The 18,387-nt window shown below is 45.9% G+C and overlaps 1 protein-coding gene across 1 annotated transcript in view; it reads left to right on the forward strand.

Annotated features, from left to right (window-relative positions):
• The window catches only part of PDE6A (phosphodiesterase 6A), a 130,598-nt gene that overhangs the window by 46,276 nt on the left and 65,935 nt on the right, over positions 1 to 18,387 (forward strand). Inside the window, exons 7-8 of the mRNA XM_077261143.1 lie at positions 5,285 to 5,428; positions 16,851 to 16,916. Coding sequence (XP_077117258.1) covers positions 5,285 to 5,428; positions 16,851 to 16,916 — 210 coding nt within the window. The remainder of the gene's footprint in view (positions 1 to 5,284; positions 5,429 to 16,850; positions 16,917 to 18,387) is intronic.

Below are 18,387 nucleotides of genomic sequence, written 5' to 3' on the forward strand. Positions count from 1 at the left end.
CACAAAATTAAACCGGGAAAAGAACAACGACCAACGTGCCTGTCTAGGATTCAGGCGCCTGGCAGACTCCAAATAAATTAAATTCTTGTGATCAGTCAAAACTACCACCTGATGTCTGGCACCCTCAAGCCAATGACGCCACTCCTCAAATGCCCACTTCATGGCCAAAAGCTCCCGATTACCAACATCATAGTTTCGCTCGGCGGCCGAAAATTTTCGCGAAAAGAACGCACAAGGTCTCATCACTGAGCAGTCGGAACTTTTCTGCGACAAAACCGCCCCCGCTCCGATCTCGGAAGCATCGACCTCAACCTGAAAGGGAAGAGAAACATCAGGCTGACGCAACACAGGGGCAGACAAAAAGCGGCGCTTAAGCTCCCGAAAGGCCTCCACGGCAGCAGGGGACCAATTGGCAACATCAGCACCCTTTTTAGTCAAATCCATCAGAGGTTTAGCAACGCCAGAAAAACCAGCTATAAATCGACGATAAAAATTAGCAAAGCCCAAGAATTTCTGGAGACTCTTCAGAGAAGTAGGCTGCGTCCAGTCGTAAATAGCCCGAACCTTGACAGGGTCCATCTCAATAGAAGAAGGGGAAAAAATATACCCCAAAAATGAAATTTTTTGAACCCCAAAAACACACTTTGAACCCTTTACACACAAAGAATTCTCCCGCAAAACCTGAAAAACCCTCCTGACCTGCTGAACATGAGACTCCCAGTCACCAGAAAAAATCAAAATATCATCCAAGTACACAATCATAAATTTATCCAAATATTCCCGGAAAATATCATGCATTAAGGACTGAAAGACAGAAGGTGCATTAGAAAGGCCGAAAGGCATTACCAAATACTCAAAATGGCCCTCAGGCGTATTAAATGCGGTCTTCCACTCATCCCCCTGCTTAATTCGCACCAAATTATACGCTCCACGAAGATCAATCTTAGAGAACCACTTAGCCCCCCTTATGCGAGCAAACAAATCAGTCAGCAAAGGCAACGGATACTGATATTTGACTGTAATTTTATTCAGGAGACGATAATCAATACAAGGCCTCAGAGAGCCATCCTTTTTAGAGACAAAGAAAAAACCGGCTCCTAAAGGTGATGAAGAAGGACGAATATGTCCCTTTTCCAGGGACTCCTTAATATACTCGCGCATAGCAGCATGTTCAGGTACAGATAGGTTAAACAAACGACCCTTTGGAAATTTACTGCCAGGAATCAGATCTATGGCGCAATCACAATCCCTGTGAGGAGGGAGTGAACCAATCTTAGGCTCTTCAAAAATATCACGATAATCAGACAAAAATGCCGGAATCTCAGATGGAATAGATGACGAAATGGACACCATAGGAGTGTCCCCATGAGCCCCCCGACATCCCCAGCTTAACACAGACATAGCCTTCCAGTCAAGGACTGGGTTATGAGACTGTAACCATGGTAATCCAAGCACCAAAACATCATGTAAATTGTACAACACAAGGAAGCGAATCACCTCCTGATGGTCTGGAGTCATACGCATAGTCATTTGCGTCCAGAACTGTGGTTTATTACAAGCCAAAGGTGTAGAATCAATACCCTTCAGAGGTATAGGGACTTCCAGAGGCTCTAAATCAAACCCACAGCGCCTGGCAAAGGACCAGTCCATAAGACTCAGAGCGGCGCCCGAGTCCACATAGGCATCCACGGTAATAACTGATAATGAGCAAATCAAGGTTACAGACAAAATAAATTTGGACTGTAAAGTGCCAATTGAAATGGACTTGTCAACATTCCTAGTACGCTTAGAGCATGCCGATATAACATGAGCAGAATCACCACAATAGAAGCATAACCCATTTTTACGCCTATAATTCTGCCGCTCGCTTCTGGACATAACTCTGTCACATTGCATTTTCTCTGGCGTCTCTTCAGAAGATACCGCCAAATGGTGCACGGGTTTGCGCTCCCGCAAACGCCGATCAATCTGAATTGCCATTGTCATGGACTCATTCAGACCTGTAGGCACAGGGAACCCGACCATAACATCTTTAACGGCATCAGAAAGACCCTCTCTGAAATTTGCCGCTAAGGCGCACTCATTCCACTGAGTAAGCACAGACCACCTACGAAATTTTTGGCAGTATATCTCCGCTTCATCTTGCCCTTGAGATAGGGCTATCAAAGCTTTTTCAGCTTGAATCTCCAAATTAGGTTCCTCATAAAGCAACCCTAACGCCAGGAAAAACGCATCCACATTGAGCAACGCAGGATCCCCTGGTGCCAATGAAAATGCCCAATTTTGAGGGTCACCTCGCAGCAAAGAGATTACAATCTTAACCTGCTGGACAGGATCTCCTGAGGAGTGAGATCTGAGAGAAAGGAATAACTTACAATTATATTTGAAATTCAAAAACCGAGATCTATCTCCGGAAAACACCTCTGGTGTAGGGATTTTAGGTTCAGAAATAGGAGCATGTATAACAAAATCTTGTAAATTTTGAACCTTCGTAGCAAGATTATTTAAACCTGCAGCCAAACTCTGGACATCCATGTTAAACAGCTAAGGTCAGAGCCATTCAAGGGTTAAGAGGAGGTAAGAAGCAGCTAGACAGCAATTAAGGGCTAGGCAGCAAAACTCTGAGGGAAAGAAAAAAAAAAAAAAATTTCCCTTCAACACTTCTTTTTCTCCTGCTTCAGCCCAAACAATTAACACTTTGTGGGCCGGTCATACTGTCTTGGTTCCCAATGGCAAGGGAACGTAAAAAACACATAAGTAACGAACGAGCTCTCGGGTGATGGAAACTCGAGTTGACCGTGAGCTAAATCTACCACACAACTAACAGTAGCCAGGGAGCATACCTACGGCTTCCTATATGCCACGCGCCAGCCGGAGGACTAACTACGCCTGGTAGAGGAAGAAACAGACCTGGCTTACCTCTAGGGAAATACCCCAAAAGATGATAGCAGCCCCCCACATGTAATAACGGTGAATTAAGAGGAAAAGACATACACAGTATGAAAGTAGATTTAGCAAAGAGAGGTCCACTTACTAGATAGCAGAAGGATACAAAAGAGGACTTCACGGTCAACTGAAAACCCTTTCAAAAACCATCCTGAAATTACTTTAAGACTCCTGTGTCAACTCATGACACAGGAGTGGCAATTTCAGCCCGCAAGAGCTTCCAGCTACAGAGAATTACAAAAACTGCAAACTGGACAAAAGGTACAAAACAAAAGGACAAAGTCCACTTAGCTGATCAGCAGACTAGTAGCAGGAACATGCAACCGAAGGCTCTGGTTACAATGATGACCGGCAAGGAAATGACTGGAGAGCAAGGCTAAATAGGAAACTCCCAAACACTGATGGAAGCAGGTGAACAGAAGAAGCAAAGTGCAAACAAGCCACCAGTACCACCAGCAACCACCAGGGGAGCCCAAAAAGCGGATACACAACACCCCGCCCACCAAATCGGAGGCCGAGGGGCCCCGCCCACCACATCGGAGGCCGATGGGCCCCGCCCACCAAATCGGAGGCCGAGGGTCCCCGCCCACCAAATCGGAGGCCGAGGGTCCCCGCCCACCAAATCGGAGGCCGGGGGTCCCCGCCCACAAAATCGGAGGCCGAGGGTCCACGCCAACCAAATCGGAGGCCGAGGGGCCCCGCCCACCAAATCGAAGGCCGAGGGGCCCCGCCCACCAAAGCGGAGGCCGAGGGTCCCCGCACACCAAATCGGAGGCAGAGGGACCCCGCCCACCAAATCGGAGGCCGAGGGGCCCCGCCCACCAAAGCGGAGGCCGAGGGTCCCCGACCACCAAATCGGAGGCCGAGGGTCCCCGCCCACCAAATCGGAGGCCGAGGGTCCCCGCCCACCAAATCGGAGGCCGAGGGTCCCCGCCCACCAAATCGGAGGCCGAGAGTCCCCGCCCACCAAATCGGAGGCCGAGGGGCCCCGTCAACCAAATCGGAGGCCGAGGGGCCCCGCCAACCAAATCGGAGGCCGAGGAGCCCGCCCACCAAATCGAAGGCCGAGCGGCCCCGCCCACCAAAGCGGAGGCCGAGGGGCCCGGCCCCGCCCACCAAAGCGGAGGCCGAGGGGCCCCGCCCACCACATCGGAGGCCGAGGGGCCCCGCCCACCAAAGCGGAGGCCGAGGGTCCCCACCCACCAAATCGGAGGCTGAGGGTCCCCGCCCACCAAATTGGAGGCCGAGGGTCCCCGCCCACCAAATTGGAGGCCGAGGGTCCCCGCCCACCAAATCGGAGGCCGAGGGTCCCCGCCCACCAAATCGGAGGATGAGGGGCCCCACCTGTGAAAATTTTACTGTGAAAATACCTGATGGGCACACAAGTATGCGCCAGTATGGGTACTAAGAGATTTTCCACATAATAATGAAATATTTTAAAATGTCATAGAACATACCAATATACATAGTTATTGATACATATTATTTATTATTTACATTATTGTTCTTAAGCAAAGAACCGTTGTTGTGGCATTTTCCACAACACGCAAAGTTGTTGTCTGATGTCTTTCATCACTCCCCTCATAAGCATGTTCATGGATCCTGTGTAACTGTACCTTAAATAACAAGAATTGTCAAGAGCTGGTGAGTGCAGCCATTTTTTGTTCTTTCTTACTATTATTTATTAATTGTATTATTCTTACATTTGAATAAATAAAGTATATATGGATTCTAGACTCCCGATTCTTTAGAATCGAGCTGCCATCTAGTTAATAATAATTGTGTTAAAAAAATGTTCCTCTGCTGAGATAATCTTATATATCTCCCCTACCCAGGAGATGTGGTATGATCAGACCATGTTCCAGCACAGTGAGACACGGCCATTACACGTGAAACACGTGATGGTATCTCCGCGGTGTTGGATGTTTTGATCTCCCGGAGGTCATTTATCCTTATGTTTATAGACATGGCCATTACACAGTATATAGCAGGGGCACATTTATAAGATTATCTCAGCACGGGAACATTTTTTAAAACATATCCAATTGTGGAACTTATTTTTATTCCAAGACCTATTAAGTAAAATTCACTTTGTTCATGGGAAAACCCATTTAAACCTGATAATGAAAAAGACTTGGCATTACTTATGGACAGTTAACGTTTCCAAAGCAACTAGTACCAGGCTGCCACTGCCAAGGAAGATGATATCAAGAAATGCATCAAAAGCAGTATTCCTCAGACTCTACTGCTACTTGTTCTTCACATACCAATGCCTCTGATAATGACTGCTCCCTTATTCTATTTTATTAATATTCTGCTTAAAACATCCTTCTTGCAGTCTTTGACACAGTTCCTTGGTTGGTCTGTTCTGAATACTGACACTTATGACAAGATGAACAAGCTTGAGAATAGAAAAGATATCTATCAAGACATGGTTAATTATCATGTGAAATGCTCCAATGATGAATTGCAGATACTGTTGGTAAGAAAGCATTACATGATGTGGATGTAATATCTATTTATGTGCTTCATTCATTTAAAGGGTTAGACTCAACATGCATCTCCAGGACCACACTACTACTTAGCTTCCACTTTCCAATTTGCGAGGAAGAGGGCGCTCCTCCTTGAGTGACAATTCCGGTTTAGTAGCATTGTCCTGTTGCCGAACTGAATGTGCTACTGTGACTTGCTCTAAGGCAGTGTTTTCCAACCTCAGAGCTTAAATACCACTTACAGATCATATTTTTAAAGATTTCCTTAGTATTGCACAGGTGATAATTGCATCACCTGCACAGGTAATAATTCTATTACCAGTGCAATACTATGGAAATCCAAGAAAATGTGATCTGTAGTGGCTTTTGAGGACTTAAGTTGGTGAACATTGCTCTAAGGTCTGCATTGTGATTTGGATATTTACATATACAGATAACAGTCCATTGAAGAAGTGCATGGTTCCGAAACTTATTGGGGAAATGAGCAGTTATTAACTGCTCAAGCAGCCGATGAGTGGGAACTTGTGATTTTGCAGGACTGATGTCAGCAGCTCAGAGTCAGGAACTAAAATTAGGGGCTGGTGAGCAGAACTGTCAATTTCCTTTATAGAAATTGATGAGCTTGAGAGAGGAGGTGTCACGATCCACAAGGGTTGGTCCAGTGGACGGCACAACAAACACCAACAACTGGGATGGAAAAAGGGAGAGGAAGGCCACAACAATAGGGAACGAGGGATGGGGCACCTCTTGACCCAGCCTGTGCCTATCCCTAAGATCCCCTAACACCCTATGCGGGTCCTTTCCCCCGCTGCCGTCACGTGCCTAGTCCCTAGCTGTTACCTCACTATACCCTGGCTAGTGCACGGGCCAGAAAGGATGCTAGCCTCACCACTGCAGATGGTGTAAACACAGGGGGTAGTGACAAGCTCGAGACAAAGACAGGGAATAAGAAAACTTAGCTTTCAAGCTTCTGCTGCAAGTTCCACACAGCAGAGGATACGGAACCAGGACCTCAAGCAGCTGATATATGCTGACACCAGAGAGCTCCCAACTCCTCGGCTGGTCTCCTGAGAAAAACTCTATCACCAACAGTCAGCTGATGCATCAGGTGACTATTTAAAGGATGGTGGGAGTGGTCACCACCCACATAAGCTGACCAGCAGACACAGCAGCTGCCAGCAAGAAAACTGACATTAACCCTTGCTGGCCCAAAAGGAAAAAAATACCTTAAATTAAAGCATAACCAGAGCTGTCACAACTTCCACAAAATGAGTTCTAACAGTCGGATGACATCTCATAAGTTAGCTATCAGATCCCAGCCTTGAATATAGGTGCTGCATATGTTTTGCTATTCTCTGTGGTTGGTCCCCTTAGCAACTAGCTAAAAACTATATAAGACAAAAGCTCTCATAGCAGGAGAATTATAATATATAGAAAAGCAAGTTAGGTGCAAATTTTATTATTTTCATGCTGTGTAACTATCTATACAAAATAAATAACAAGAAAACAGCCCTTTAACTTGCACTTATTATTTGAAGAGCTTTCAAGTTATCTGTTTAGGATAATTTAAAACTAGATCTTGAAATATCGGCTTGGTTGCATCTATACTTTATTAATCAATGTTATATATTTATCAATGCTATATATTTTTGTAAAAATATTAACAAGATGCTTGTCCAGCATTAAAAAGCATAACTACTTCCTTACAAACATTACACCATGTCTAGTTCACATGTTATGCCTGGCAGGTAAACCATCTATTTCATGGACACTTAGCTTTCTTACCATAGGTAATCTTTGGATAGGTATTGCATTGTTTGTTTGTTTTTAAGAAAACAGCTATGCTTTTCTCATCCCTTCCTAATTAGTATTACCAAATCATAGATGCATATGAAATATATATGCTGTAAAGCAGGATCCATACAAACAAAGATGTCTAGCTGTCCTTGTGTCCGCAGAACTGATATGGAAGAGGCAGATGGTGTGAAACATTCCATTACTAAAAAAAAACTATTTTTAATTAGTCTGATGGAATCATTACTTTGTTATTCAGTACTTAAAGAGGTTGTTCAGTTTTAGAAATTTCATTTTCATATTAACAAGTTTTCATATAACTTGTTGGTGGACCTTAAAGGGAGTCTTAAACCAATGATACAGTCATATATTGGACTTAAACCCTATACAAATTCTACCATTAGGGTAGATCTCACCACTTTACTTTGACATAAAAACATTTTATTATATCTGCTAATTAGGGGTCTTCAGTGCATCCATGGCATGGTCAGGGGCTCAGTGCATCGTCCCACCCCTTCAATTATTATCCTCCACACTTTCCCTTACCTTGACTGACAGTACTCACTTCTATGCTGGCTGAATTTAATACCTGGCCTTTCATGTCCGCACTAATACTGTAGGAGCCAAGCACACATGCATAATGTTAGTGCAGGTATGCTCTCATCTCTCTCTCCTGTCTGCAGCCGCCGCCCGCTACTGTGTGATCCTATGTGCTGCAAGTAGCCACAGCAGACAGGAGAGAGGGATGAAGGCACACACTCCCTGACACTGTGTCCACATGCTCTCCGGACTCCTGCAGTGCCATTGAAGACAATCAATCATCCCTCTACTCCATCAACAGCGGCCAGTTGCAGCATATAGAATCACATATTAGAATCACATATTAGACAGGAGAGAGGGATGAGAGCATGCCCAAACTGACAGTGTGCATAACCTCAACAATGTCAGTTTGGACGTGCAGAGGTGAGGTTTCAATCCAGGCAGTGCTCAAAGCGAGTGCTGTCAATAAAGCTAAGGGAAAGTGTGGTGCACCCGAGGTCTGGTTGCCAAAGAGGCACTGCACCTCATCCAGAGGTGTGGGACTCCGCTCTCAGGTGAGGGGGCACTAACCGGGACTCCACACCAGCATCCAACACCACAACACTCCAGTCAGGGCATCTAGGTGTACCCTAAGGGAGGTTGGCCTCATCCCAGTCTGAAAAGGGTTACTAGGTAGAGGGTGTGGGTGAAGCATGTAGTTAGGGGAGGAGCTAATTAGGAGGAAAAAGTTAGGGAGATTGTGAGAGGAGGAGATGAAGTGAGACATGGAGAAAAGAGCTCCCTGTCAGAGGGAGCTACAGAGAGAAAGAAGCTTCAGAAGCAAGAAGGGGTCCTAGGGGCACAGGTATCAAGCAATCCATCCATGGGGCCCGCATCTACGCTGACCATTGTCAGGTGGAGGGACCAGGTCGCAGTGGGGAACCGGTCCACAAGACTAGTGGAGGACTGCAAGACTCAGATAGCCAGCCAAAGGCTGCAGCATCTGCATGTGCTGCAGCCACATCCAACACATTAGCTGAAAAGGCAGCCACATAGGATCCAGGGGACCAACAGAGAGTGTCACCCGACAAGATCTGAGGCTGCTGGATTGGGACACTGTGTGTGAAGGCAAAGGGCAGAAGGGTGAGAGCCAGCGCAGCAAGACGGCCAGGAAAGGAACATAGAAAGGGGGTTCTGGAAGGTGCACCCAATTTTCTTGAGAGCTGGCTGGACCACAGACCCGGAAGACACAGCACCCCAGCTTGGGGCTACAACTAAGAACTGTGAGTAAACGTGTGGAAACTGCACCCTGCTGTGTCCTCAGAGTTATTTACTGTACCATCCACTCTGCACTACAATCATTACTACTATCTTTCACATCATAAGTGCCCTGAGACTTAGCTCGAACTGTGGAGAGCTGTACCAACTCTGCTGCACCACCATCAGCCCCAGCGGTCTCTTTAAGCAGAGTCGGCTATCCCTTGCCAAATACCACTGGTGGCATCATGAGCAAGTCCCCTATAAACTATCCCCCTTTCATTACATTGACTCTTTTATTGGACGCCCAGGGCCACTGACCAGGTCACTGCTACCGTGACACATCCCTTTAAGAACCGGCCCAGTACTGAGTATCCCCACGGCCCTGGCGGGCGCTCCAAAAGCATAGTGGTTGCGAATTGAGGGAGTGGAATGGTGTACTGAATCCTTAGCTACACCAAGAGTGCACCCAAGACAAGCAGTGAAAAGTACACTAAATGTTTGATTTTTATAGGGTCTCCATCCCTTATATGACTGTATAAGTGGTTTAATATGAGCTTTGGATGTGACTGACTCCCTTTAATTAAATAAATGTATCAATAGTGGATAAAGGTTTTGAGTAAAACAGATGAAAAATCTGATGGGGGGCATAAGAATTTAACATTCTATTTTAAAAGTAACCATAATATGATTAGAAACAACCATAGACCTTATGTAAAGTGGTATATAATAACTTATTCTATAGAGATAATCTGTGCACTCGTCCATGCTTGGTTATTCTTTTAAAGGAGTTACCCAGCCTTTAAAATTGAAGGCTTATACTGCAATGTCTCAAACAGTTGCCAGATAAATAAAGTGCAGGAAAATTTGAACCTGCCTGCAAGCTGATGTAACATAGCACTGTTGCCTCTTTAAACAGCTGATCTGAGAGCGTGCAGATAGTCGAACACCAACTAAGCTAATATTGGTGACTTGTCCAGAAGATAAGCCATGAACACTTAAAATTCTGAATTAATGTGTAAAACTCCCAAAAGTCAATGAAGAAAGTCACTCATGCACTCCCACCTCTCCACTATTGTCATGACACAGAAGTTAAAGGACACCTGTTCTAAAGTAAGGGGCATGTCTTACAGTTGAGTTACATCCAGTGGCATACCATGAACAGCAGCAGACCATGAGTATGTGGGCAGGTAAGAAGATGCACTAACGGATCTGAGGCAGAGCAAGGGTTAAAATGGGGTTTAACTTAACAGAGGATACTTCACGCAGGGAGAAGAGGAGGTAGGGTTGAATTAAGGAGGGGGATTGTAACTTGGGGAAAACAAATGCAGGTAAACAGAAGTTGGATTCCTGAATGCAAGCGGTGGGGCAAAGACCGTGGCGCGTAAGGTGTCCGATGTGGTCCTGGAGAAGATGGCGTTCTGGATCCTGGCGGCGGCGGTGATTCCTCATGGTCCTGATGGGGGTCCTGGGTCCAGAAGGTGAAGAGCAGGCAGGATTAAAGTATTTAACCCCAGCAGAGGCTAGGGCTACTCGGCAGTTAAATGCAGGCTAATCAGGAAACAGTTCACAGCGGGTCACCCGGTTTCCCTGCTGGTACATGTGGGCGTCTATGTTCTGACCGTGGACCTTGTAACTACCGGTCAGCGGTGTCAGCAGCGTCAGCGGTGTCAGTAGACACTGGGTAAGTCTCTGTTGAAAGTCTCTAGTAGTGGATCTGAGGCCCCTCGGACTTAGGCCTGCTCCATCTGCGGTGCTCAAAGCTCGGAGCCTTGACAATGACCTCCTGCACACTGTACGTTGCCCCCAAGACTGACTGGTTTCCCGTGCACCACGGCTTTTAGCATAGCCGTGCCTCCAATCACTGAGTGCAAAGGTTGGTCCGGGGCCTTAAGCTTTCCCCCATGCAACATAGGTGACAGCCCCGACAGTTACGGATCCGTCTCGGAAAAGGTACTCCTGATCCTGTTCTTCTCCTTACAAGTACACCCAGCATTTTTATTTCAACAGCATCTGCATCATCAGAGTGCAGATGTAATGTAGTGGAATGCAGTCGTTGAACATGGATTCTTTGTGTCAGCAGGCATCACTACATCGCACCTTCTGCATGGAGACTCATGCCACACACAGAGCAGAGCAACACATTCGAGGCATGTAGCTAGGTGAATGGTTTCTTTTCCTTTTTGACAGTCAGTATTTGTGAATGTAATCTGTGTGGACATCATACTATGGTGGGTTCATAATATGTGTGTAGAACTGTGTGAGTATAATTCTCTATGGTCCGTGGGGCATCATACTGCTTTGGAACTGTGGGGACCATTATACTTTGTGGGATGCTATCATAATATGTGAGGGGGGCTGCTGTGGAGCCATTATGATGTGTGGGAAAAGGTAGATGACATTGTTCTGTGTGGGGGGACTGTGACGAAAATCATACTCCTGGGGGTAGTGGTGGCATTATGCTGTGTGGCAGGGCTGGGGGCCATCATTATGTGTGGTGAAATCTGGTAGCTATCCTACTGTGTGGGGGACTGTGGGGAATTATATTATGAGGGCCATCAAACTTTGATGATGATGACCTATGAGAGCCATCATGCTGTATGTGGTGGGTTGTGCAGTCAAGATACTTTGTGGTTGGGATTTGTGGGGCATCATACTTTGTAGAAAGGATGTGAAGGTAATTATGCTCTGAGGGTGGCTGCATGTCAATCATACTGTGGGGACATACAGTATAATGGCCCCACATAGTCCCCCATACAGTATAATGGCCCCACATAGTCCTCCATACAGAATAATGGGCCACACGTTAAAAAAAATTACCTCTCCATTCATATAGAGACTAATTGATCCCATATAGTCCTCCACACAGTACAATTGCCACACATAGTCCTTGCTACTGTATATTGGCCCGGCATAGCCCAGCACACAGTATATTGGCACACACAGTCCTCCATACAGTATAAATGCTCCACATATTCCTCCATACAGAATAATAGCCCAACACAGTCCTCCATACAGAACAATGGACCACACATTAAAAAAATACTGACCTCTCCCCATTCCTTCACTGCTTTGGTTTCCTCAGCTTGTCTTCTGGAGCTGTGCACTGTTCAGCACAGCAGGTGCAAAATAGTGGCATCATTGCATACGCTGCACTGACACATCAGAGGGAAAGGGAGAATGATGGCAGAGGGAGGGTCAGCTGATAGCTGCCTCTTCTGTGAGAGGCAGAGCCAGGGTCGTAGTTGTGGCTGAGTATATCTGATTACACGTGCCCTGGCCTCTCGTCACATATAAACAATGTCCATTTTCTTGTATACCTTCTGCTGCACCCTCTGCACCGTCAGGGTCGCATCGGGGCTGCTGAAGTTCAGCTGCTGGTGTTGTTGAGCACAAAGAGACAGAGTCCAATTCAAACTTTAATCAAAGAACCTTACTGTGCGTCAACAGGGAGTATGGCACCGTTCACATCCTTTACTTTCCCTGTGCTCTTTTCTATGTCCCTCAGTAAGTTACCGGGTCTTACTGCATCTGGCGGTAATGCAGCATCCTCCCTATCCAGACTCACTATGCTTTGGGGTTCCCTCGTCCGTTTCGCATCCGGATCTGAGGGCATCAGCCCATGCAACGATCTGCCACATTTTGGAGTGACCTGCGTCCCTGTATTGCTTAGGACCCTGTTATGGACTGGTGATTTATGAGCGACACGCGACTAGCTCTGAGCAGGTGGTAACTATACAGACCGCAGTTCCTGATCTTAATACAACACTAGCAGTAGCCGTGGGATGTTCCTGTCACTCCCTGGACACCTCGTCACAGCCGGAGAACTAGCTACCCCTAAAGGTAGAAACAGGAAAGCTATCTTGCCTCAGAGAGAATCCCCAAAGGAAAGACAGCCCCCCACAAATAATGACTGTGAGAGGAGAAGGAAATGACATACGTAGTATGAAACAAGATTTAGCAAAGGAGGCCACTTCTAGCTAGATAGATAGTACAGGAAAGAACACTGTGCGGTCAGTAATAAAAACTAGAAAAAGTCCACCGCAGAGAAATGCAAAAATCTCCACACCTGACTAAAGGTGTGGAGGGCAAAATCTGCTGCCCAGAGCTTCCAGCTTAGCTGAATAGATCCATACTGATAAGCTGGAAAAATGAGCAAAACATAGAATGTGCTGAACAATAAAGTCCACAACAAGTGGACTGCAAAAGGACAAGCAAGGACTTATCTTTGCTGAACGGGTCAGAGTGTCAGGGAAATCCAAAAGAGCAGTGACTCCAAGCAGGAACAATTGACAACTGGCATTGATTGAGGGATAAGGCCAGACTAAAATAGCCGAGCCAGAAAGACGATCAGTGGAAGCAGCTGCTGATGCTAAATCCAAGAAGCAGCTATACGACTCAAAACCACAGGAGGGAGCCCAAGAGCAGAATTCACAAAAGTGCTACTTACAACCACCGGAGGGAGCCCAAGAGCGGAATTCACAACAGGACCCTTTCTCTCGCTTCTGCTCCACAATGCTGTCCTTATCCTGCTGGATGGCTGGGCCCTTTTCATAAAACGTTGCAGATCTGCTGTGCTGTCCCGGGCTTTAGAGCCCTCTGGGACTGCCTGGGGTTTCCTGACCCCTCCGATCTGTACCAGCTCTCGATCTTCACGGAACTGTAATCAGGAAATACTCCTGTCTTACCCACAGCTGGTCCCTCCTATGTTAACTATATACACTATGATGCCCCATCTAGTGTCCCAATTGAGGTATTGCACTTACCCTAAACTACAGTACCCCCTTTCCATATTTTAAAGTAATTTACATTGTACAACATTACAAAAAATGGCATCAACACAGCAGGACACATGGACATTCCCCCTTCCTTTTAAGATGGTTGTCCCCAACCAAGTCATATAAAAACTTTATTTTTACATATAATACTCCACGCAGGGAGGTAAACGGTTAAACGAGGTAGAAGAGACTATAAGCAAAGTCTTTTGATTCAGCAGATATACCGGATACCACCCACCGCAGAAAGTCTTATGGCTCAAGCGTGAGCCAATGGTACAAAAAAGCATACTGATGCTTTCAATAAAACTGCGGTGTCTGACACATAGTCTTCCAGGTGCACCTTCAGTCCATAAAGCCCCGGTCCCGACTGCTCATTGGACCATAGCTTATAAGCTGTCCATAAATACCTTTTTAACCTGACCTGTCCGTCAGTTTATCAGTCTAAGGGGTTTCTCCCCCCTCCCTTTGTGCAGAGTACAGTTCTGGGAGGTGTGTGTGTGTGGGCTGCCTGGTCCTGAAACACAGTCTGTTGCTACAGCCACACACTGTCCGTTAGTCCAAGGACCCATTTTTCCTTAAAGGCAACGTTCCGCCAACCAGCAGAAAGGGCGCAATAGGGGCAACGACAAAAAAACTTAAAGGTGGGTGTCCACACACAAAAACATCAAACTTTAGGCAATACCGGCCTTACTGCACCACTGTTCTGGTGCTACAGAGCTCCTTTGCCCACCGGGACATGAAACAGTCCCGATTTACTTGGTGCAACAAGCGCTATATATCAGCCAAAACTTACGGGAGTTCATTTTTTCAGGGACATCCATCCAGTGTCGCCTGGTCTCCTCTTAAATTTTATGCCCGGGATTAGGCTGTTAGCAACGCTGCGGTCGCAGTCATCATAGGCTGCCAAGACATGGCAGGGGCATTAGTTGGCAGTGCAATGGCCTGGGAGCTGGGTTCTGCTTGGGCCAACTTGGTGCCCGCATAAAGCCTCAATTTCCCTTCTTCCTGTAGGGTAATGACAACAGCATAGTGTCCTCGAGGGCCATCCTCTCAATAAAAATTGACCCAGTCTCCTTCTTTTAAAGGCCTGCCGAACGTCACCAAGGCGGAATTAACATACACCTTTATGTTGGTGTCATCTACCTTGATGAATCCATATCCATGCTCCACATTGGTGTATACCAGTTGCCCACTGGTACGCTGTATGGCCATAGTGCCCCCCTCCCAGCTGTTGCTGTTCCACCCACACCTCCTTCTCCCACTGTTTCTTACAGAGGATGACCTCCTCTATCCAGGCGGCCTGTGTGCGGGATGGGAAAGTACCCTCTGACGGTGTTTGGGCAAGAGACGAACCACAGGTTGTGATGTTGTTGAGCGCGTGCCTGTCCTCTATGGTCTGGGTCCGAGGATCACTCACCACTTCCTGTAACCGGACCGCATCCATCCCGTGGCTGTTGGTTTTCTCCACTGCAGCAGCTGCACGCTCCAATTCCTTTACTTCCGGTGTGAGCTCCTCTGAGGTGGTCGCAACTTCTGGTCCCCCGGCCTCCAACTCCCGACACAGATGTTCCGGACCCTGATGATGGTGTTCTGGCTATGGCAGCCGCTGGCACTGCTCCTCTGCTGGACTAGGGAAACGGTGAGTGCAAAACTCATCGGCAACTCTTCTCTGTCACCTGGGTCAGGTCTTTTCTTCCTCCTGTCCCAACTTACACTCGATGCGGCCTATGCCGCCGCAGCACCATGTACATCAGTGGTCCATCGCTGCCATCCCATAGCTTTTGATGGGGCCGCACAGCTGCACACATGGTTTTCTTCTGGGCCCCACCCGTACCAGGGTGGGGTCACTTCCGGCCGCTCCACCCATTCCTTTGCAATCTGTGGTAAGGGGCCAGGTCTTCTCCTTTTCAAACACACCCACAAGGGGCAGATGCCATACTTAGTCCTCTGACTCTGCCAGGCAATCTTTTGCGCCATTTCAAAGTCAAGATGCCTGTGAGGGGCAGGATCAAAGTTGTTGTTGTCCATTTTGGTGCCATTTTCCACCATCTTTAGAGTCACCATCTTTGTCATGAAAGAGTCAATTACGTCCAGTACATTAGTCACATCAACAGTTTCTTCATTTTTCCTGGTCACATCCAGAACATCAATTTCTTCATCTTTCATAGCATCCAAAATATAAATTTCTTCATTTTTCACGGCATCCCCGCTTTGCAAGGTTGCGAGATCCTACTGCACCACACCAAGTGTGAGAGGCAGAGCCCGGGCCATAGTCGTGCCTGAGTATATCTGATTACATGTGCACTGGCCTCCCATCATATATAAACAATGTCCCTTTTCTTGCGTACTTTCTGCTGCACCTTCTGCACCTTCTGCACCTTCAGGGTCCCATCGGGGCTGCTGAAGTTCGACTGCTGGTGTTGTTGAGCAAAAAGAGACAGAGTCCAATTCAATCTTTAAATGAAGAACTTTACTCGCAGCACATCCACATCAGTTACAGCATCAACACAGAGAATGGATTCCTTTACTTTCCCTGTGCTGTTTTCTATGTCTCTCAGTACGTTCCCTGGACTTACCGCATCTGGCGGTAATGCAGCGTCCTCCCTGTCCAGACTCACTACGCTTGGGGGTTCCCTCATCTGTTTCGCAATGGATCTGAGGGCAACAGCCCATGTGATGATCTGCCATATTTTGGAGCGACCTGCGTCCCCGTACTGCTTAGGACCTTTTCTCTCGCTTCTGCTCCACACTGCTGTCCTTATCCTGCTGTAATTCTTTGGCTGTAACCTTCTGACCCACTGGCACTGGACGGCTGGGCCCTTTTTATAAAACATTGTGGAGCTGCTGTGCTGACCCGGGCTTTGCTACAATCTGTCCATAGGGCTGAGGTTAAATCCTTTACGTAATGAGCAATTTATTTATTAAATAATAACAGTAACAATTTTGCATCTGCTGTTCTAAATGCATATTAGTCCAATATATGTCAAACCACACCTTATTGTAGAACATAGATAAACGCTTGTTCTGTTTTCTGCTTGTTAATTATGTGTTTTCATATACACAGAAAACCAATGAATTGTTAGATCGGCCACCAGATGAATGTGAAGAAGACGAACTGTATGAAATATTGGTAAATCAGAAATATTTTCTTCCCTAACTTCACATAATTAATAGAAAAACATTAACATCATCATAATGAAAAAAGATACAATTTAGCTTGTTATAATGTTTTAAGAAATTGATGATGAATATTGTTATGGAAATAGCATTACAACCCCCAATATAACCATTTTTTACCCCGTCTTTTTTAACGTTTTTTGTTTTTTATTCATAATAAATAAAAGTTATGTTTTAAAATTTTCCTCTTTGAATCTCCACATGTTTGACGGCTAATGGCATAAAGGATTATGGTGTTTAGCAACCAGTTTTGCGTAGCATGCTAGTGAAAACTCTAAAAAGTATTCTTGGTTTATTTATCTGAAGAAGTTACAAATCAAAGTATAATGGACTCCATCAATATAAATTGAATTTTCTAAATAGGCTTATGAAAATACATGGGCACAAATTGATCTGCATAGAACTATGTGTTCCATGGCCTTTTGCAATAAAACAAGCGGAGAATAACTGAACTTTCCTTCATTAAATAAAAAGGTACAGACTAGTTTTAATTAGGCAAAGAATCAAAGGGGGCTATTTTAATTGATGGAATCAGAGAGGGCATTTTGCCTGATTTTCATAAGTAGAAAACTTTGAGTATTCTTTCTCTATTTTTTACTTTTCATCCATGTCTCTAGATCAGGAGCGCACAACCTTTTCTTGTAAAAGGGGCCTCACTGTTAAATTATACCCCTCCTAAGGACTATAGGAAAACTTAAAGGGGTTGTCTACTACTAGGACAATCCCTTCTCGACCTCCCCCATGAAAATAAAAACACATACTCAACTTCGGTGCCGTTCCAGAGGAGTCGGCATTTGCATTCCCGGGCTCACATGAGGTTGTTATGACATGTGAGCTCTGCGCCCAATCAGAGCTGGCATCATTATCCTGCCTTCGGATGTATTAGTAATCGAGGGAAGGTGAGTAGCCAGTCACAGCCTTGACTTCCTCTTGATTATGTACATTTCCGAAGGTGGACATAGTAACACCAGTGCTGATTTGGCGCAGTGTGTGTGTGACTTAACCTAACATGAGCCCCGGGAAAACGAGTGTTCCGACACCGCTGGAATGAGCGGTGAGTACCGAGATATGTTTTTCATTTTCACGGGGTAAATATTCAGATTGAGAAGGGGTCCTAGGGTTTGGACAACCCCTTTAAAAGAGTTTTCTTATGACAGATATTTATGGCATATTAACAGTACATGCTATAAATCTGTGATAACGATGTTTAGTATTCTGGAGAATAGATAAGGTGACCATATACAGTGGGGAAAATAGGTACGGTATTTGATACACTACCGGTTTTGCAAGTTTTCCCACCTACAAAGAATGGAGAGGTCTGTAATTTTTATTGTAGGTACATTTCAACTGGGAGAGACAGAATCTTAAAACAAAATCCAGAAAACACATTGTATGATTTTTAAATAATTAAATTGCATTTTATT

The sequence above is a fragment of the Ranitomeya variabilis genome, chromosome 5, assembly GCF_051348905.1.
Source record: "Ranitomeya variabilis isolate aRanVar5 chromosome 5, aRanVar5.hap1, whole genome shotgun sequence".
NCBI classification, from domain to species: domain Eukaryota; kingdom Metazoa; phylum Chordata; class Amphibia; order Anura; family Dendrobatidae; genus Ranitomeya; species Ranitomeya variabilis.